This window comes from Cetorhinus maximus, chromosome 7 (genome assembly GCF_964194155.1).
Source record: "Cetorhinus maximus chromosome 7, sCetMax3.hap1.1, whole genome shotgun sequence".
Taxonomy (NCBI): Eukaryota; Metazoa; Chordata; class Chondrichthyes; order Lamniformes; family Cetorhinidae; genus Cetorhinus; species Cetorhinus maximus.
In genome coordinates this window covers 18,802,054-18,823,581 of record NC_135885.1, presented here as the reverse complement: position 1 = coordinate 18,823,581, position 21,528 = coordinate 18,802,054, and the positions used below count along the sequence as shown (strand labels likewise).

The window sequence follows — 21,528 nt, the reverse complement described above, 5'->3', positions numbered from 1 at the left end:
TTTTGAAACTGTGCCGTGTACACCAAGATCTCGGTCATTGCTATATATCAGGAAGGGTAAAGGTCCCACACTTCTCATTCTCAAACTGAATGCGAAATTCAATCAATAAATGGTCACTGCTACCCAGATGTTCCGTTACTATGATGTCATTAATTAATCCTGTCTCATTGTACAATTCCAGGTCTAGAATAACACTTTGTTTGGTTGGCTCTAGAATGTGCTGCTTTAAGGAATTGTCCCAAAAACCCTCTATGAACTCATCTTTCAGACTACCTTTGCCAATCTGATTCATCCAATCAATATGTAGATTAAAATCATCCATGGTTATTGCAGTACCTTTCTCACAAGACCCCATTACTTCTTCCTGTAAACTTGGTCCTACACAGTGTGGTTAGCTAGGGAGCCTATAAACCACTCCCACAAGTGACTGCTTACCTTTGCTATTTCTTACCTTTACCCAAACTGATTCTACATCTTGATCTTTAGAACTAAGGTAATCTCTCATATTGTACTAATGTAATCGATAATATAAGGGCTGCCCCACCACTTTTTCCTAGCTTCCTGTCCTTCTGAAATGTCAAGTACCCTTGAATATTCAGGTGCCGATCTTGGTCATCTTGCAGACACATCTCTGTAATGGATATCAGGTGATACATATCTATTTGAGCTGACAATTCATCTGTTTTGTATGAATGATAAGTATGAAGGATAATGAATGTTTTTCTGCTTTTCTGCCTGTTAGAATTCTTCAAGGTGATTGGCTGATTAGCCTGTTTGATGACATCAATATTGCTGGGCTTAGGAACAAAAGTAACATTGGGCAAATTCACACCACAAATTGCTTCACTGCTGCTCACAGAATCTGAGCCTTTTAATATTGGACTGAGGTTGGACGCTCTTTTTTTTGATGAGGCAGAAGCTATATAAGCTATATATCATTCCTGATCACAAATCAACTCTCTTTTATTGGCATTACATTAAATGGTCTGACCATCAATCAATCTTCCTCCACAAGGGAGATACAAAGTACATTGGGTTATTTTGTTTACAGCTATTGGACCTGAGGTAAATTGCAAAGTAAGAGGGTTGAAACTAAAACCAGTGCTCCAGACTTGGACTAATAACATTAACAATGGGCCATTAAAAGGCTGAGTAGGGCTGGCTCAGTGAACCAGCCTGACACATTCCACTCGAGCATGCAATAAGTTGCTTGTGTTATTTTCAAAAACAAACTTTCCAAAACAGGCCTCCGCTTGCAAAGAGCTTTCAGGAAATCATTGGGCAGAATTTTCCATTCTGGAGACTAAGTCCAGGCGGGAAAGTGGGCATGATTCCCGCTGGGCAGCGGGATAGGTGAGCACGCACGATCTACTGCTTTTCAGTTCATTAATTATGCACCCATGAGAGGTTTGGCGAATCTCGTGGCGATGGCGGGTAGGAAGTCACCTGGTCCACCATTGCCTCATGAGGTTGAAGATCCTGGCACTAAAGGGCACCCAGCCAGACATTCACTCAGTGTGGGCCAGGAGCCCCACATTACTCCAACAGCATCCTTGCAGCTGCAGCTTGTACTGGAGAAGCTGCCAGAAGTGACCAACCACACCCCGAGACATACAAAGGCATCTCCGGCATTGCTTTTCACTCATCTCTAGACAAGAGCACTGCCTGCGATACACCCATGGTCGAGCCAATGTTTGTCGTTGCAGCAGTCCATGTTCGCCAGCCTCTTAACCTTATAGCGGCCCCACTGCCTCTTGCTGCTCAGGCCCTCTCTCCAACTGGCCCTGCCAGGGCCCTCCTTTTCCTCAACTAGATGAGATACATTGCCAAGGCAGGGTTGCCTGCAGCCTGCATCATCGGCGCCTCAATGGATGTGCGAGAGAAATGAAGTGATACATCAAGTGAGCATGTCCTTTACAGGTTTCCCTCCATCTCAAAGCCAGCAGGCAAATGCTAAGCCCTTCACCAGGTCTGAGTCTAGACATCACATCCCCACACCACCCCCTTCCAGATAAAGGACATCCTTGGGGACCAGAGATGGTTGTTCCTCCCACTCATACATGAATGTGTATGGAGACATTGCTCTTTGACCAGGGCGATGAGAGCCAGTTGCAAGAAGCCTCACGCAGACACTTTTCTGCTTGTCTCCACTACCATCGAAACTCTATAGCGAGACTATTGCCTTGGCAGCATAGAAAGACTAACTGCATGATCCCTTGAGGTTTTGAGTCGCGAGTTGGCTGCCCTCCACCATCCGTGTCTCTTGGAGGCATTCCACCTCCCTCCCTCCCTTCATCCCTGCCTCTGACGGCAGCCAATGGCAAATGGCACTGAATGAATGGCAGCTCCACACCTTGCTGGGACCTCGATGTTATGAAACCCATGAGTCGGGAACAAACCTGCTGCAATGCGGGCTTCACCATAGAGAGGAGAACACAACTGAGCATCTTTGACATCCAGTTGCCTCATAATTATGAGGGTGTCCCTTTGGTCGGCCACTTGTGCTGACCTCGAACTCCACCCACCCGAAAAGGCCCTCCTCCCACCTTGAGGGATCTCACTGACTGGTCAATGACAGTTTGGAAAAATGGTGTGTGTCAATTTTCAAACTCGCTCCACCACCTTCTCCCCTCCCCCTGTCACCCATTAACCTCCCCTCATCACCATATACCCACCCAATATCATCATTCCTCCCCCCTTTGTCACCATTGAACCTCCGCCCAGTACCCTGGACGCTATCACGATCCAACTCCACATACCTTTCCTCCCCTCAGACCCAGCACATGTTACCGTCCCCATGCCCATTCTAACCCTATCCTCTCCCATTCTCTGAGTCACCTCTCTTGTCCTCCTCCATGAATCCACGCGATGAGACCTTTACCTACCAGTCTCTCACCCTGGACCTGCCACCCTACTTCATCCCACTCCCACCTCTGACTGTGATTGTGCCCTCCTCTCACCAGTACCATGAGTTCTCCCCCCCCAAACCAGGACTCCACCGCCGATGGCACTGACCCCACCCTCTAAGACACTGCCTCCCTTTCCCGAACACTCTCTCTCCCCACTTCCCCAGATACTCTCCCTCACTTCCTCTGGCAATTCCCTTCGCCACCCCTTTCCCAGGCACTCTCCCCACCCTCCTCCCATAGGCCTGCCTCCCCTGTCCAGCCTTCGCTCCACCCTTCCACCCAACCCCTGCCTCCTTCCAGCCTCTGCCTGGCTCCCTCATCCAGCCTTGGCGCAGCGATTCCTAACGGCACTCAAGTGAAGTTATGCAAGGTCCCCACGAAGAAGAAAGCAACATCTACGGACCTCAAAGGCATGGAAGAGGTGAAGCTTGCCAGGTGCACGCCACTTATATACAGCTGTCATACTGAACATGCTAAATTCTTGCTGGCGGGGAACTTAATTTGGAGGGGGAGTTTAAATCCTGCAAGGTGGCATTTTAATGAACATGCATGACATGCTAACGCATGCAAATGGCGTCCCGGCCTCATTCGTCTGGGAGCTTGCCCCGCCTTTAACCCCACCTTGAAAGTCGGGAGAAACAAAATTCCAACAGCGTATCCTGTTGTCAGGAAACAGATTTTTGCCTCCCGCCAAATTAAGTGCCCCTGTCCACCATGATTCCCCCTGCTGGTGGGAGCGGAAAATTCCACCAACTGTGTCAATTTGGGGTATGTTGGGTGGGCATTTAATCTTTTCAGTCACCAGTCTTGCAGTCACATGGACCTTCACCTTAATGAATTCAAGTACTGCTGTGCAGTTGCAAGTAACAAGTACATTTGCATGAGCAACTTTAGACTCTTAAGGGAGGAAGGAACCCATTTAAAATTGCCTCAGATGGTGGTGTCGTGATAATGTCACTAGACTAGTAATCCAGAGTCTCAGGCTAATCTACTGGGGGTGTACTTTCAAATCCTACCACAGCAGCTGGTGGGATTTAAATTCAATTAATAAAAATCTGGAATTATGGTGACTACGAAACCATTGTTGATTGTCATAAAAATCCATCTGGCTCAATAGTGAGAAGGAAATCTGCTATCCTTGCCTGGTGTTAGGAACTAGAGACAGTTTTTAGTAAGTGTGTGTTAGGAATAAGTTTGAGTTTATTTTACTTTTTTTTCATTTGTGTGTTAGAAACATGAAGCCAGGATTTTGACTTCACTTTAGAGTGGGGCCAGCAGGGCTGGAGATTTGTTTGTATACCTGCATTTTACTGAGGTTTTATGACCCTTGAAGTGGAGAGCTGTGTTACCAAGGGAGTTAGTGGTTTAGGGAAGTTAAAAATAGAAACAAAATATGCTATTTCCTAGCAACAGGAGACCTACAGAGAAACAGGGAGAAACAGAAAAGCAGTTTGAGTTCAGTTGGAAGCAGGTACCAGGAGAAGCTGGACACGGGAGAGGGGACTGCAGGAAGCAGGTGCCAAAGAGCAAAGAAGAATGTCCCAAAGCCAGGAAGTAGTATAGGAAAAGGTCCCAAGATGACAGTTAATTCAATGGACAAGGACAGGAATCTGGAACAGATCCTAAGATAAAAGCAAAATGCTGCGGATGCTGGAAATCTGAAATAAAAACAGAGAATGCTGGGAAAACTCAGCAGGTCTAAGCAGCATCTGTGGAGGAAAAAACAGAGTTAACTTTTCAAGTCCTTATGATTCTTCAGGTCCTGTTCAGTGAAGTTAAAGTAAGGAACAGAGGAAAGGGCTCCGAATTAAAGAGAGATAGCTACAGGGAGCAGAATCAAGGCAAAATACACTTGCTAGAAGCCAGAAGATCTGAGGAGACATCCAAAGGTGGGTGACTTCTTACTAAGGGTCTCTGAAGCAGTGGTGTCTTGCTTGGTGCAGCTGAATACTGGAGAGTGTGTATGGAGGATGAAGCCTGAAGGCATGTAGAGATCCAGGGGAGGAGAATATCGGAAGGAGAGTTCAAACCCTTGGAGATGGATCCTTGTTGAAAACATCCAAGTGAAAGCATCATTTGGGACAAGATTCCAAGGTGAGTACTTCGAGCATTGAGTTTGCAAATCCTCGGGAAAAAGATGGAGTTCAGTGAGACTGGTTGACTCACGGTGTGACAAGCACCTGGGGGGAAGTTGATGAGAGATCCACAGCATCTGTTTGGGGTGGCATCTGTCACTTGGTTTCAGAGTGTGAGGTGTCCAACCACAGGTCGCCTATTGGTTCACTTGGACTGTGCACTTATTGTGAACATTAGAGTATAAGGTAGATTTTGTAACTTGTGTTATGCTTATGAATCTGCATATGTCTGTAAAGGTATAGTTGTGGGTGAAGGAGCAATGTAATATAGTTAATCTCTTCTTGTTTAATAAATGCTTTATTCTTTCATTAAAAGTTCATCAGCAGACTCTGTTCAGTGGCTGCCTTCCACTTTTCTAAACAAAAAAATAAAAGTTAGGATCTATCAAGCCACGTTCCACCAAGGAACCTGCCTTGTCCAGTAGTAACATCAGCTGGGATCATAACACAGGTCTGGCCTACATCTGACTCCAGACCTACAGCAATGTGGTTGACTCTTAACTCCCCTCTGAAATGGCCTAGCAAGCCACTCAGTACAAGGTCAATTAGAGATGGGCAACAAGTTTTGGCCTTGCCAGTGACACCCATATCCCATAAAAGAATAAAGAAGAACAGCTTTGCTATAAAAAAAGAAAGCAAAATCTTTCAAATAAATATGCTTACATATTCACTGCTAACAGTAACAACAACTTTCTGTAACACCTTTAATGTAACAAAAATGCCACATGTCACTTCACACAGCATTATCAGACAAGACTTGGCATTGAGCCACATAAAGAAATACGAGGGCAAGTGACCAAAAGCTTGATCCAAGGAGTAGGCTTTAAGGTGCGACTTAAAGGAAAGCTAGGCGGAGAGGCTGAAGGGGGAATCCAAGAGCTTAGGGCCTAGGCAGCTGAAATCAAGGATGACAAAGAGGCCAGAATTGGAGAACGCTCAGAGAGTTGTATGGCTGAAAGAGATTACAGAAATAGGTGGGGGGGGGGAGTAATTTGAACTCAAAGATGAGAACTTTAAAATTGAGGTGTTGCTAGATCCAGTGCCTATGTAGGCGCCAAGCCCCAACACAGTGGTTCCTTAGGTCTGGCCACCTATCACTTCATTAAGTGAAACATCCTTGTCTATAGCTGAATCTCAATGCAACCATATTACACCCTGCCACTATAGTCTGTAGTATAAGGGTATCTGGCATAGCAAGGGTTAATGTGAGACTAGGGAACGGTGTCACCCACATTGTAATGTAAAGAGACACATGACCTGAGACTAGGTCCAGTTGTGGACTGTACAGAAGGCCTGGTTAGCTCATAGCTTGGGCTATACCCTGTTATGTGTTATCACTAAACACTTAATTTTTAACCATACAAGACTCAGAATCTCTTTGTGAGGCTTACTGAACATATAACATAGTCAAGTTTTCTTCCCTCATTGTGACTGATCTTATATTCCAGAAAGCAAGTTGGTGAAGGATAGTACTGGAGCCAATCTTTACTAAGTCTTCCATTTATTTACAGGATAAAACATTACAAGCATTTGCCTCCAGACTCAACTGAAACAAGAGTTTCACTAAATGCCTCTTTATATATAATCAAGTGAAGCCCCAATTAATGCTCACTAGCAGCATATAATTAATCTCAATTATTATGTAATTAACAACTGACACAAGACCCTTTGCAATCCACAGGGAAGGTCAAGCATGAGTTGCCCTTGAGAATTGCTACTTCGGTTGTTTTCACAAGATTGTCACAATAAATTACAGACTTCAAAGAGTCATACTCTAGGCTTTTGAATGATGCATGTTCCCATATGTCAAGCATACGTTTTGCAACACCTGAGAACTCACATCTTACTTCCTGAGGTTGAAGTACGTGAACATGTAAACTCTGGGCTCAGTCAGCCAAAGAAAATCAATTTTTTGTCAGGAATATTTGCGCAGATGCTGAAACGTTTTGCAAACCAACAGATGGTGAGATTGAGGGTAAAAATTAAATTATGCTCTGCAGTTAAACTGCTTGAAAAAGATGTATTTTTGAAGAAAAAAAACTGCGCATGCATGAATAAAACAATCCCAGCTAAAAGAATTTTAATTACCATTCCAAACAATAACGCCAGTGTTTCATAGTCAATCCACTCCACAACTCTGACCATGCTTGGTCTCTGCAATCAAAAGGATAAAATTCATAGTTAATCCCATGGATCTATTTAGAAATTCTTCCACTGTAGTATGAGCTCTACTTTCTCCTGCTTTCACATTCTTCTCAGATGCAAGTCAACTTTTACATTTTTCCATTACAAAAGAACAGAAACAAAGCTATAATTTGCTAATACCAATTCAAGCATGTCAAATAAATTATTCATGGCACTTTACTTAATAGCTCTGTTAGTATTAAAAGGCAAACAGATGGGGAGTTTTGACAGAAATCCTTCAAAGTATAGACAAAGTTTAGGGTTGAGCTCTCCGCTTCTGCAATTAATCATAGGGTAGAATTTTACGATCCTCCGTCAGCAAGTTTTTAGGCAGGAGGTGACCATAAAATTCTTTGTATGGCCTTCAGAAGAATAAAAAATAAAAAATTATTTAAACGGGGAGAAACTTCAGAATGCTTCAGTGCAGAGGGATGTGGGTGTCCTCGTGCGTGAATCGCTGAAAGCTAGTATGCAGGTACAGCAGGTAATAAGGAAGGCAAATGGAATTTTAGCATTTATTGCTAAAGGAATAGAGTATAAAAATAGGGAAGTGTTGTTGCAACTGTACAAGACATTGGTGAGACCGCACCTGGAGTATTGTGCACAATTTTGGTCTCCTTACTTGAGGGAGGGTGTAGTTGCACTGGAGGCGGTTCAGAGGAGGTTCACTAGATTGATTCCAGAGATGCGGGGCTTGTCTTATGAGGAGAGATTGAGCAGTTTAGGCCTATACTCGCTAGAGTTTAGAAGGGTGAGAGGAGATCTAATTGAGGTATATAAGATGCTAAAGGGGATAGACAAAGTAGACTTGGAGCGGATGTTTCCCCTTGTGGGGCATTCTAGAATGAGGCGCCATAGTTTTAGGCTAAGGGGTGGTAGATTTAAATCAGAGATGAGGAGCAATTACTTTTCTCAAAGGGTCGTGAATCTGTGGAATTCACCACCTCAGAGTGCAGTGGATGCCGGGACGCTGAATAAATTTAAAGAGGAGATAGACAGATTTTTAATTAGTAACAGGTTGAAAGGTTAAGGGGAGAGGGCAGGAAATTGGAGTTGAGGCCGAAATGAGATCAGCCATGATTGTATTGAATGGCAGGGCAGGCTCCAGGGGCTGAATTGCCTATTCCTGCTCCTAGTTCTTATGTTCTTATGTTCCCACTGGGCTCCCACCTGCCCTGACCTTTCTGAAATTTTACGCTGGGATGAACAAGGCCTAGAGTGGCTCCCCCACCCCAGCCTTGCCCCAGTTGAGGCCCTGAAGTGGCCAATTTTTAAAATCGAAATCCCTTCCAATTGGGAAATTTATGGAATATAATTTCAAACCCACGGGCATGTTTTGACCTCATGATTGGAACTATAGATTACAAAAAAGGTAAGCTGCGGTTAGAAGTACAGGGCTGTGCAACAAGGGGTTAATTCGGACATTTAGTGAAAAAACAGTGATTCATCAAAAGGGTTTGGACATTGACTGGCTATTAGGGAACAGTTGTACCAGGGGAATGCCCTTACCTGCCATCAACTAATGCAAACAAGAAGTCTGAATACTTAATACAATAGCACAAAGGACATATCATCAATACAATACACTCAAGGAATTATGCAACTAAGGACTGCACCACAGGCAATAGTACTAGAATAGGGTCTTCAAAGCCTCATTAACTTTGGAGCCAAGTGCTGTTACTGTGTTGTTACTATGCCAACTCAAACAGCAGGAGAATCGCTCATACAATGAGAACTGATAATATTCATCTAGATACATCTTCCATGGAAAACCCCATATTGTTTCAACCAGCAGGAGCTGATGGCATTTGTCTGGACTTTGCGTGGAATCAACTAAATGGACATTGGAACAATGGGAAATATGTTTTGACATGCCTGAGTTAAATTATTATAAAAGAAGAACAGATCTGAGTATCTGGGTTGCAGTTGGAAGGAGGGTTAGGTCTGGTCACCTTGACTCAGGGCTACATTCTACACTGGACAGATCAGCCATGTTGGGGATTGAGAGTGTTTTCAGCCATGTTGTGGTGATAGTGGCATAAAGGTTTTGGGCTGCAGTCAGGAGGAGAGTCGAGTTTTGTCACTTTGACTCAGGCCTACAGTCAACACCAGACAGACCAGCCGTGTTGGGGAGTGTAAGTTTCAGCCAAATCGCAGTGATATTGGTCTGAGGGTTTTGTGAAGGTTTGGGGCGAAAACTTGGTGTTTTCTTTGCCGGTGCCTTGTGACTTGTTGAAGCCATATCTTGGTGATATTGGTTTGCGGGTGTTTTCTTAAGGTTTCAGGACAAGACGTGATGTTTTGCCTGTGATTTTGTAAGTTTAAACCAAGTCTTGGGGATTGCGTGTGGAGTTAGGGCTTTTGTAAGTTTAAGCTCGAGTCGTGATGACTTCGTGTCGGGTACTGGGTTGTTTTAAATTTTGGGGTTTTGTACTGTGGGGTTGTGGGTGATTCAATTAAAGCAATTGTGAACTTTCAGAAGAAACTTGTCTCGCTGTTCAAGCCATACAGTTGTGAATCTGGTTTCACGAACTTGAGTGTGGGGAAAGTCTCTGAGGGAAAAGGGGAACACCTACAAATTTTAATAACCTCAATTTTCAGGCTGGTGAGAGGAGTTCAGGGGTGGGGGAGAAGCCCGAATAGTGATTCTGCTCAGACCTCGGGCAGGCTGGGGGGGCAGCCCATGAACAGCCTTTCAACATGGCACCCTCCGAACCCCCAAAGGGTCTGGCCTCTGCGAGTGCTCCTTCCCCACCCCCCCCACCCCCCCCTCCCCACCCCCCAACAACCAACCCGCCGGCCTCTCTACCAGCACCCCCACCCCCTTCTGCCCTCACTCCCCCCCCCACCCCCCCCCACCACCCAGGGTCTCACCTTCCCTCCCCACCCTGAGACCTCACCCATTCCAGGTCCTGGACTCTGGGGTCTGCTTACAGTCCCAGTCCTATCTACTGCAGCTTCTGGCACTGCTGGGACTAGAGATCTATCAGATCAATCAGATTAGCCGGCAGCTTCCTGAGGCAGGACTTCCTCCCGGGTGAGGTGCAGAAGTCCCATCTCCAACTCGTTGGTGCATTAAATGTCTGCCGGAAAGCCAGGAATCAGCGGCAACCTGTTCACTGCCAACTCCTCGGATGGTGGGAAGGGAAACCCTGCCATCCAAAACATTACTGGCCATAGAAACGTAGAAGCATACAGCATAGAAGGCTATTCAGCTCATCGTGCCTGTGCCAGCTATTTTGTAGAACAATCCAATTTATCCCACTCCCCTGCTCTTTCCCCATAGCCCTGTAAAATAATTCCCTTCAAATATTTAGCCAATGCTCTTTTGAAGGTTACTCTTTAATCTGCCTTCACCAACATTTCAGACAGTGCATTACAAATCACAACAATTCGTTCTGTAAGAAAGATGCCAATCATCTTAGATCTGTCTTCTCTGATTGCCAACCCATCTACCACTGGAAACAGCTCCTTATCCTCTTAACCTTCTGTACTCTAAGCAGAACAACCCTAGTTTCTTCAGTCTATCAACATAGCCAAAGCCCCCCATCCCTGTACTGTTTCTAGTAACTCTTTTTTGGACCCTATCCAAGGCCTACACATCCTCCCTAAAGTGTGGTGCCCAGAATTGAAGACAATACAGTTGAGGCCTAGCCTAGTAAATCACGGCCATTGTCACGTCGCTAAGTGGTCTCTTTGCACACCGAATAGGTTTCTGAGCCTAGCCAAGACAGGATACATAAATGCAAGTTCTTTTCTAAACGTCAGCTCATCTTCATCGAGTGCTTTCAGCACGGAATTAGAATTTACTGAATTCACAATAATAACAAAAAGATTTCACAATGTAACAGCCAAAGAGAGTGGTAATGGATATAGTAAAGAAACAAAGGTTGTGTCCAAATGAAGTGTTTTTTTACTTCACATTTTGTCTTATTTCATTTCAGGAGCAAAAACTGATTTTCCCTTCAGCCTGCTGAACTTAGCTAAAAGGTACTTTCTCTGCAGGCCAATTTGTCTTTCTGTAGAAGATCAAAGTCGCCAGCAGCAAACATAGAAATTAAGGTTTCTTGAAGTTCACCGTTCATCAATTGATTTTTCAAACCCTGTCGCTATTCTTTTCCCCCAGCTTGGGTCAGATCTAATGACTCGGCCCTTCATAATTATCGCAGCTATATGGAGACAACTGGGTGAAGCAGCTCGGAGGAATGATTGAAGAGTCCAAGCAATTAGGCCTTTGTTGTTCTCCTACATCTCTCATTTATCTGCATCATTCACATTCCAGCTCTAAGTGGAGGTTTATGCAGCACATAGTTACTCCATTAGCTAACTCAAGTGGGGTTAAAGGAGATCCGGCACATTAATTAACTGGAAGAGTTGGCAGATCATTTGTCAAGGTTTTGGAGAAGCTGCCCAGGTAGATTTACCTAGAACAATAGCAGGATCGATGGACTTCATTTATTTGGGAAAAATGGAGACGCAGAAGTTGTTCTCTTTAGAGCAGAAAGGATTAGGGAGCAATTTAATAGAAGTCTTCAACATTCTGAAGGGCCTTGAAAGAGTAATTGAGGAGAAACTGTTTCTGCTGGCAGGAGAATCAGCAACCAAAGGATACAGATTTAAAATAATTGGAAAATGAGTAAGAAGCGGATGAGGATATTTTTTTCTATGTAGCGAACTGCCTGAAAGTGTGTAGGAAGCAAATTCAATCATAAATTTCAAAAGGGAATTAGATATATACATGAAAAGGAAAAGTTTGCAGCGCTATTTGGAAAGAGCAGGGGGTTTGAACTAATTGGACATTTCTTTCAAAGAGCTGGCACAGGGCTGCTCAGTCCCCTTCTGTGCTCGATTCTATGATTAAGCAGGAGGCCAGCAGTGGCAGATAGTTAGATGCAAGGTGGACAAGGCACACTTTAAACACATTCTGACTAAAAGCAAAGGTGGTATATCAAAAGCCGGGGACTCATTGATAAATACAGAAACGGTTGCAAAAGGTTTAAAAAATAAGTATATAGTGTGCAGACGATAGGCAATACAGAAAGTCAGGAGCAAAGGTTTTAAAGTATATGAAAGTGGAGAAAAAAAAGTGAGATTAGATAAACTATGAAAGAAGACTGTAGTCAATATGAAAAGCTGTGGTAATTTGCAGAGTCCATACCCACCTCAAAATGCACCTCTGAAAACTGACATGGACCCACATTATCCCTTTCACCAAAACTAACACATTTTGCTGTGCTTCAGCAAGTGCCACCAGGCATGCAAAACCATGACAAGAAAAGACTTGAGCTAATTGAAAAAGATAAAGAAGGATTATGTAGACACGGGAGCCAGGAGATGCTGATTCTAAATTCAAATTGAAGTGCTAAAGATAAATGGAAGATTACAGAGAAGCAGGAGAAAAGAAAACAAGAAAACATTTAAGCCAAAAAAAAATGACGGACAAAAGCCACAAGACCTTTGGTTAGGGGAGGTGAGTCAGTTCAGTAAAATTACCCATGATTATGGGAGACCACTTGCAAAATACATCTAACTAACTTGATTCCACCTATGTTAAAATGAGGGAGGGATATTGTTGAGTTGATCTTACTTGAAGTGAAAAGCTCAATAACTGACTGTGTGATAAAGTGATAAATGTGATCAACTAAACCATGGGCTATCCTTCCCCTAGAGAAATCTGAGTGGTGGGGGACAGCATGGAGAATGGGAAATAAAAACGTTAGAGGGTTAGGAATGAACAGCAGGTTTTTTTTCAATTTATTATTGGGTTAAGCCTCAATATTAAAATTCTCCTCAATGTTTTCAGATTGCTCCAAGGCCTCGCCCTCTCCCTATCTCTATAATCTCCTCCTGCCCAGCAACCCTCCAACATCTCTGCACTCCTTCAATTCAGGCCTCTTGTGCATCCTTGGTTTTCATCATTTCACCATCGGCAGATATGCCTCCAGCTGCCTAGGTGCTAAAATCTGGAATTTCCTCCCTACGCCTCTCCACTTTGCTTCTTCTCTCTCTTTCTTGCAGGCACTCCTGAGAACCTATCTCTTTGACTAAGCTTTGATCATCCATCCTAATATCACCTTATGAGGCGTGATGCCAAATGTTGTTTGTTAATGCTCCATTGAAGCACTGTGGGATGTTTTACTGTGTTAAAAGCATTTTATAAATGCGCGTTTGGTGTCACTAGAATGGCCAGCTTTTATTGCCCACATGTACCAAAATATGTGCCTTTCCAACGGTTAAATTGTTTCATGAAGTCACCAACGCAAATGTTTTTGGCACGGTTACCACATCAAAGGTTTCTTTCTCTGGTTCGAACATACTGAGCAAACTGTTCTTTCACGTGTATACAGTTATGTAGGAGGTTGCTTGAGAGATTTGCATACACTGATATTACAGCATTTCGAAAATCAGTAACTTTTGTTCACAAATACCTGCTACTTCAATCCTGAAATTGCCCCGTGGGATATTTTGTTACATTCATTGTTAAATCACGTTTTATATCTTCATTGAAATAGCAGTGGGAATATTAGATGAACATTGTAATATTTTCCCACTATCAGCCTAAGTCCAGGTTCTTCATCAACGGTAGGGGCCAGTTAGCTCAGTTGACTTAAATGGCCAGCATGGCATTCAAATTAACAGCATGGGTTCGATTCCCGTTCCGGCTGAAGTAGACTTGGGCCTGTCTCCTCACCCTGCCCAAGAGCAAAAGGCAATGGCAAACCACCACCAGCAAAGACTGCCAAGAAGAACGGCTCGGGGTGAGGCATCGGCAGACAATGAGCCAAGGGCTTGTGTTTTGGTAGAGCAAACCACGTCATAACATCATCAATCGTACCTTTACTTTCCTGACAGATCTTTGCAAAGATTCAACATAAAAGCTGTTGAAATGTACTGGGAATGAGGAAAACACTTACATCACCAATCACAGCCAGGGCAGCCAAAGCTGCCAGGGATCCCAACATGGCAGCCAAAGATCTATGAACAATCTGAAATCACAGCACACAAAAAACATGCATAATTATTTAATCCAACATAACAATCAGGAAGGTGGACTCTAAGAAGGAGAGAATTTTTAAAAAATTCATCCATGAGATGTGGCGTCACTGGCTAGGCCAGCATTTATTGCCCATCCCCAATTACGAACATACAAACAAGGAGTAGGCCATTCGGTCCCTCGAGCCTGCTCCGCCATATACTAAGGTCATGGCTGATCTGACAGTTAACCTCAAATCTGCATCCCACCTACCCCCAATAACCTATCAACCCCTTACTTACCAAGGATCTATCCACTTCTGCCTTAAAAATATTCAAAGATTCTGCTTCCAGCACCTTTTCAGCAAGAGAGTTCCAAAGACTCACAACTGTGAGTTGCCTCTAATTGCCCTTGAGAAGGTGGTGGTGAACTGCCTTCTTGAACCGTTGCAATCCATGTGGTGTAGGTACACCCAAAGTGCTGTTAGAGTGATATTGAGCCAGCAACAGTGAAGGAATGGCGACTTAGTTCCAAGTCACGATAGTAAGTGGCTTGGAGGGGAACTTCCAATTGGTGGTGTTCCTATGTGTCTGCTTCCCTTGGCCTTCTAGATGGTAGAGGCTGTGGGTTTGGAAGGTGCTGTCTAAGGAGCCTTGCTGAGTTCCTGCAGTGCACCTTGTAGATGGTACACACTGCTGCTACTGTGCCTCGGTGGTGGAGGGGGGGGAACGTTTGTGGATGGGGTACCAATCACAGAGGATGTAGAAGTGCATTTGAAATCAATGCTTCATAGACCAGATAACCCCATTTTTGATCCCTTCAGCGACTTTCTGACCGGGTTAGCTTAAACAATCAAAATTACTAAATTAACTTAGAATTGTTGCATGGGATATTTGAGCAGCACCATCATTCATGATATCAGTGGAGCTGATATTCATGTTATACCCCATAGTCATGACAAAATTTGGGTCAATTTAACTTTGGCAGAAAATGAGCCTCCTGTTACACACATCTTCCAATTTTCATTTACATTGTCTTCACTTGGAACGTAAATCAGAAGAAAGGGAAAACAGGCAACCAACTCATTGTCAACTCAAATATTATCATCCAGAGGCAATCTAACAGAGTTCAAACAATATAGCACAGAACGAGGGGTGGCTAATATGGTGTTGTGGTGCCTTCTAAGAATTGACCACAGGAGACTTAGATATTCATTTTATTCAAAAGAATACAGGGAGAGTCTGACTTAGACTAGCTAAAACAGAATTCTACCGTTTACAGGAAAACCATGTTTTTTATACACAACTAGTCACATACGCATTGCGTTATTCAAATTCCAATCTTGTCAGTACATAATCGCATAATAAGCAAATGTCTCCAGTCCCAGGTACATATCTTTCACTTACGCAAGCAGGGCCTCTTTATCTCATTCTACCCTTGCTCCGTCTCTGGCACTGTTTGTCTTTACCTTATCTGTTTATCCTCATCCACACAACCTCCCCCCCAACCCCTTCTGTCTCCTATCCAGTTAATCCCTTATGATCCCCAAGGTCTGTCGAGAGAGTTCTGCTAATATTGGCCCTATAGTGTATAAGGTTCAAGATAAAAGCAAAATACTGTGGATGCTGGAAATCCGAAACAAAAACAAGAATTGCTGGAAAAACTCAGCAGGTCTGACAGCATCTGTGGAGAGGAAGACAGAGTTAACGTTTCGAGTCCGTATGACTCTTCTTCAGAACTAAAGAGGTGATATATAAGCTGTTTAAGGGGGGTCGGATAGGTGGAGCTGGATAGAAGGCCAGTGATAGGTGGAGGCAAAGGAGAGATTGCCAAAGATTTCATAAACAAAAGGACAAAGGAGCGTTGGTGGTAGTGATGTTAGCTAAAGGATGTGCTAATGGTGACATTATGGGTAGAAAGCAGGATGAGCAAGTGACAGATGGCCCTAGAGGGGGTGGGGAAGGGGAAGGGATCGAAATAGGCTAAAAGGTGGAGATAAAACAATGGATGGAAATAAATTTTTTAAATAATAATAGAAATAGGTGGGAAAAGAAAAATATATATATATATAAAAATATATAATAATTATTAGAAAAAAGGGATCAAAAAGGGGGTGAGGATGGAGGAGAGAGTTCATGAACTGAAGTTGTTGAACTCAATGTTAAGTCCGGAAGGCTGTAAAGTGCCTAGTCGGAAGATGAGGTGCTGTTCCTCCAGTTTGAGTTGGGCTTCACTGGAACATTGCAGCAGGCCAAGGACGGACATGTGGGCATAAGAGCAGGGTGGTGTGTTGAAATGGCAAGCGACAGGAAGGTCTGGGTCATGCTTGCAGACAGACCAAAGGTGTTCCGCAAAACGATTACCCAGTCTGCGTTTGGTCTCTCCAATGTAGAGGAGACCACATTGGGAGCAGTGAATGCAATAGACTAAATTGAGGGAAGTGCAAGTGAAGTGTTGCTTCACTTGAAAGGACCGTTTGGGCCCTTGGACGGTGAGCAGGGGGGAAGTAAAGGGGCAGGTGTTGCACCTTCTGCGGTTGCATGAGAAGGTGCCATGGGAGGAGGTTGAGGTGTAGGGGGTGATGGAGGAGTGGACCAGGGTGTCACGGAGGGAACGATCCCTACGGCATGCCGACAGGGGGGGTGAAGGGAAGATGTGTTTGGTGGTGGCATCATGCTGGAGTTGGCGGAAATGGCGGAGGATGATCCTTTGCATGCAAAGGCTGGTGGGGTGATAAGTGAGGACAAGGGGGACCCTATCATGGTTCTGGGAGGGAGAGGAAGGTGTGAGGGCGGATGCGTGGGGGATGGGCTGGACATGGTTGAGGGCCCTGTCAACCACCGTGGGTGGAAAACCTCGGGTAAGGAAGAAGGAAAACATGTCAGAAGAACTGTTTTGGAAAGTGGCATCATCGGAACAGATGTGACGGAGGTGAAGGAACTGAAAGAATGGGATGGAGTCCTTACAGGAAGCGGGGTGTGAGGAGCTGTAGTCAAGGTAGCTGTGGGAGTTGGTAGGCTTGTAATGGATATTGGTGGACAGTCTATCACCAGAAATTGAGACAGAGGTCAAAGAAGGGAAGGGAAATGTCAGTGATGGACCATGTGAAAATGATGGAGGGGTGGAAATTGGAAGCAAAATTAATAAATTTTTCCAGGTCCAGACGAGAGCATGAAGCGGCACCGAAGTAATCATCGATGTACCGGAGAAAGAGTTGTGGGAGGGGGCTGGAGTAGGACTGGAACAAGGAATGTTCCACATACCCCATAAAGAGACAGGCATGCGGGTACCCATGGCCTGGAGGAAGTGAGACGAGTTTAATAAGAAATTGTTCAGTGTGAGAACAAGTTCAGCCAGACGGAGGAGAGTAGTGGTGGATGGGGATTGTTCGGGCCTCTGTTCAAGGAAGAAGCGGAGAGCCCTCAGACCATCCCGGTCAGGGATGGAGGTGTAGAGGGATTGGACGTCCATGGTGAAGAGGAGGCGATTAGGGCCAGGGAACTGGAAATTGTTGATATGATGTAGGACATCAGAGGAATTGCAGATGTAGGTGGGAAGAGGCTGGACAAGGGGAGAGAGAATGGAGTCAGAATAGCAAGAAATGAGTTCCGTGCGGCAGGAACAGGCTGACACCATCAGTCTGCTGGGACGGTCCTGTTTGTGGATTTTGGGTAGGAGGTAGAAGCGGGCCGTCTGAGGTTGGGAGACTATGAGGTTAGAAGCTGTGGAGGGAATATCTCTAGAGGAGATGAGGTCAGTGACAGTCCTGAAAACAATGGCTTGATGGTCAGTGGTGGGGTCAAGGTCCAGGGGGAGGTAGGAGGAAGTGTCTGCGAGTTGGCGCTCAGCCTCTGCGAGGTAAAGGCCAGTGCACCAGACAACAACAGCACCACCCTTGTCAGCAGGTTTGATGACAAAGTCAGGGTTGGACCTGAGAAAACGGAGTGCGGCACGTTCAGAGAGAGACAGGTTAGAGTGGGTGAGAGGAGCAGAGAAATTGATTTGAAATTGAACCGATTTCGATCCCTTCTCCCCCATCCCACCCCCACTAGGGCCATCTGTCACTTGCTCATCCTGCTTTCTACCCTTAATGTCACCATTAGCACATCCTTTAGCTAATATCACCACCGTCAACACCCCTTTGTCCTTTTGTCTATGACATCTTTGGCAATCTCTCCTTTGCCTCCACTTATCACTGGCCCTCTATCCAGCTCCAGCTGTCCCGCCCCCTTAAACGGTGTATAAGGTTCACCTGGAGAATTTTGCTGACCTTTGGTTTTCCTAATAGAAGTCCCTGTTTAACTCTTACAGTCGCTGACTTTTGGTTTTAGTAATAGAAGTCCTTGTTTAACTCTTACAATGGTAAATATATTTCCCTGTGTAGTATATAAGAAGATAGGATCTCTTGGCAGGAGAGAGTACCAAATGCAGAAGTACATCAGCATGCAGGGAACCCCAGCATGCTTGCCCTCTTAGGTGAGTAACAACTCCATTGGCTTTGTCATTTGAGCCGAATAGATGATAACAATCCCACTCCCCAAAGACATGCTCTATGGTGAGCTTTCTATTGGCACTAGACCAACAGGTCACCCACATCTGCAATACAAGAATGTCTGCAAGCGAGACCTCAATTTGACTGGGATCGGAGTCAGTGCATGGGAAGTCCTTGCTGCTGGCTGGATACAAGCAGTCAAGAAGGGCACGGAAAAAGCCGAGGACAAAAGAAATGACCAGATGGTGAAAAAGAGAGCCCACCGGAAGGAAAAAGGCATCAGACAACCTCGGGCCAATGCTATTCATCTGTGCCCGCTGCAGAAGGTCTGCCCCTCACAAATCAGCTTCTAAAGCCACAACAGTCAATGCTTAATTCAGAAGTGACATACACCCCGGGCACAATCCATCATCTCCCAAGACAGACGGGTGCAAAGGAGGGAATTTAGGAGAACATGCTGTAAATCAGGAGCTTCTCACAAAATAATTTTGCAACAGTCGCATGATTAAACATACTGCATTTTACACAAGCTCTTAGCAAAGTTAATAGCGCTGATAGCTGATGGACAGGGGAGAATATACTTTGCTCTAATATTTTCTGATCTGCAATTTTGCCTCTTTATCTCAAAGAATCTTATTTTACAAAGTTACAATGCACTCAAGGGTTCTTTGCCTTAATAACTTGATCCTTATTATGCCCTGCGCCTAAACTATTTTTTTTGACAGGTCTGACGCAGATTCCAGACTGAAGCAATGACCCATCTTTCTCTTTCTACCTGACCTACTGTGCACTTCCAGTATTCATGGCTGTTTTCTTCCTCTTCATTTTGACTGAATGTTACTTGGTGTCAGTGCGCTCGGCGACAAAGCCCTGGAATTAATTTTAACTGATGGGCATTCCTCCTTGGCACTTGCTCAAACCTGTTCAAATGGAGAATTTAAATATTTAAATGGGAACATTTAAATGGAAAAGCAGACAGCAGCATGTTTTCTGAATGTCTTATTTGTGTCAGTATTGGCACAGGTATCAAAATATCGGTGCCAAGAGAAAATGACAGCAATAACAGAATTCAGCCTTCCTAAATAAAGCGGTACATCAATAATCCAGTCATAGATCTAGCAGAGTTACTCAGGAGTGTTAATAGAACAAAGAATTTAAAGGGTATGCAGGAAGGGCAGACAGAAGGGTTTAGAATGGTCTTGTTAATTGAACAGCTAGGTCCAGCCACAGGATTAATAGATTGAATAGTCTGATGCTGTGCTGTAAATGCTCTGATTCTATGAACCCAGGTCTGTCAAGTCCACTCAATTAAAGCAAGCATTGTCCAGGGTTTTCCTCAGAGCTGTTCCCGCTCTCCGCTGCCGTAGCTTCACCAGAAGCGAAGAGGAATCCCTGTCCACGTGCAGAGTCGGGACTTTCCATTGCTCTTCCAGTGAAACCACGGCCAGGATTTTTAGATCGGGCAGGCGGCCGGGCGGGCGTGGTGCACGTGACCCGGCCGAGCGTCAACTGACGCACGATGACGTCAGGGTGAGCGTCCCGATGTCATCGCGATATCTCGCTCGGCGGGTACGCGCCGTAGACGGGCGGGGTGAGGTTTCTTAAAGCAAATAAAAATCACGTAAGAATTTTACGCTTGATTTAAAAACATGCCCCTGCTCGTGTGACAGAGTGACATGAGGGGATGTGTTTCATCACATTTATAAGAGCTTTAATTTTTTTTTTCCCGAAATCAGTTCATCTCCCTGAGGCAGCTCTCTGCAGCGTTTGGCGCTGCCGCTCACGTTTCACGCTGGGCGGGGCCTTAATTGGCCCTCCAGCGTGAAATTGGCTTCCGTGGTCGGCTTCTCGACCATCCCGCCCGCCCCCCGCCAAGCCTGCACGCGAAGGGCAAAATTCTGCCCTATAGTCGTTGGTTATGCTGATTTGACATCACCCTCACTTTTTCATATCCTGGTATCCAACATCTAAAAGAAAAAAGGGGGAGATTTCTGGGAAGATCTGTATGCTGGCAGTTGGCTGGAAGAACGTGTCGTTCAGCTGCGTTTTGGTCCTGTCAGGAGGCTCAAACCATGCTCACATATGAACATACAAAATTAGAAGCAGGAGTAGGCCATTCAGCCCCTCGAGCATGCTCTGTCATTCAATAATATCATGGCTGATCTGATTGTGGCCTCCACTCCACATTCCTGCCTACCCACGATTACTTTTGAGCACCTTGTTATTCAAGAATCTATCTACTTCTGCCCCAAAAATATTAATTGACCCTGCCTCCACCATTCTCCAGGAAAGAGAGTTCCAGAGACTCATGACCCTCTGAGAGAAAAAAATTCTCCTCATCTTTGTCTTAAATGGGGAACCCCTTATTTTGAAACTGTGTCCCCTGGTTCTAGTCCCTCTCACAAGGGAAAACATCCTATCAGTATCCACCCTGTCAAGTCCAAGGATCAGGATCTTATACGTTGCAATAAGGTCACCTCTCATTCTTCCCAAGCTGGCCCAACCTGTCCAATCTGTCCTCATAAGATAACCCCCACCCCTCATTCCAGATATCAGTTGAGTGAACCTCATATGAATTGCTTCTAATATCCTTTCCTAAATAAGGAGGACAAAACTGTAGTTGACAGTACTCCAGATATGGTCTCACCAATGCCCTGTACAACCGTAGCAAAGTGTCCCTACTTTCATACTTCATTCTCCTTGTAATAAACAACAACATTCAATTTTCCTTCCTAATCACTTGCTGCATCTACATACTAACTTCTTATGATTTATGTACCAGGACACCCAGATCCTATTGCAAAATTCTGCAATCTCTCTCCATTTAAATAATAT

General features: G+C 44.7%; 1 protein-coding gene across 2 annotated transcripts in view; it reads right to left on the bottom strand.

Annotated features, from left to right (window-relative positions):
- oca2 (oculocutaneous albinism II) overlaps window positions 1-21,528 on the bottom strand; it is a 573,569-nt gene that overhangs the window by 309,660 nt on the left and 242,381 nt on the right. Inside the window, exons 10-11 of one of the 2 annotated variants that reach the window (XM_078544815.1) lie at window positions 14,143-14,214; window positions 7,133-7,198 (exon numbers count right to left, since the gene is read on the bottom strand). In XM_078544815.1, coding sequence (XP_078400941.1) covers window positions 7,133-7,198; window positions 14,143-14,214 — 138 coding nt within the window. The remainder of the gene's footprint in view (window positions 1-7,132; window positions 7,199-14,142; window positions 14,215-21,528) is intronic. The other variant, XM_078544816.1, reaches the window with a different exon arrangement.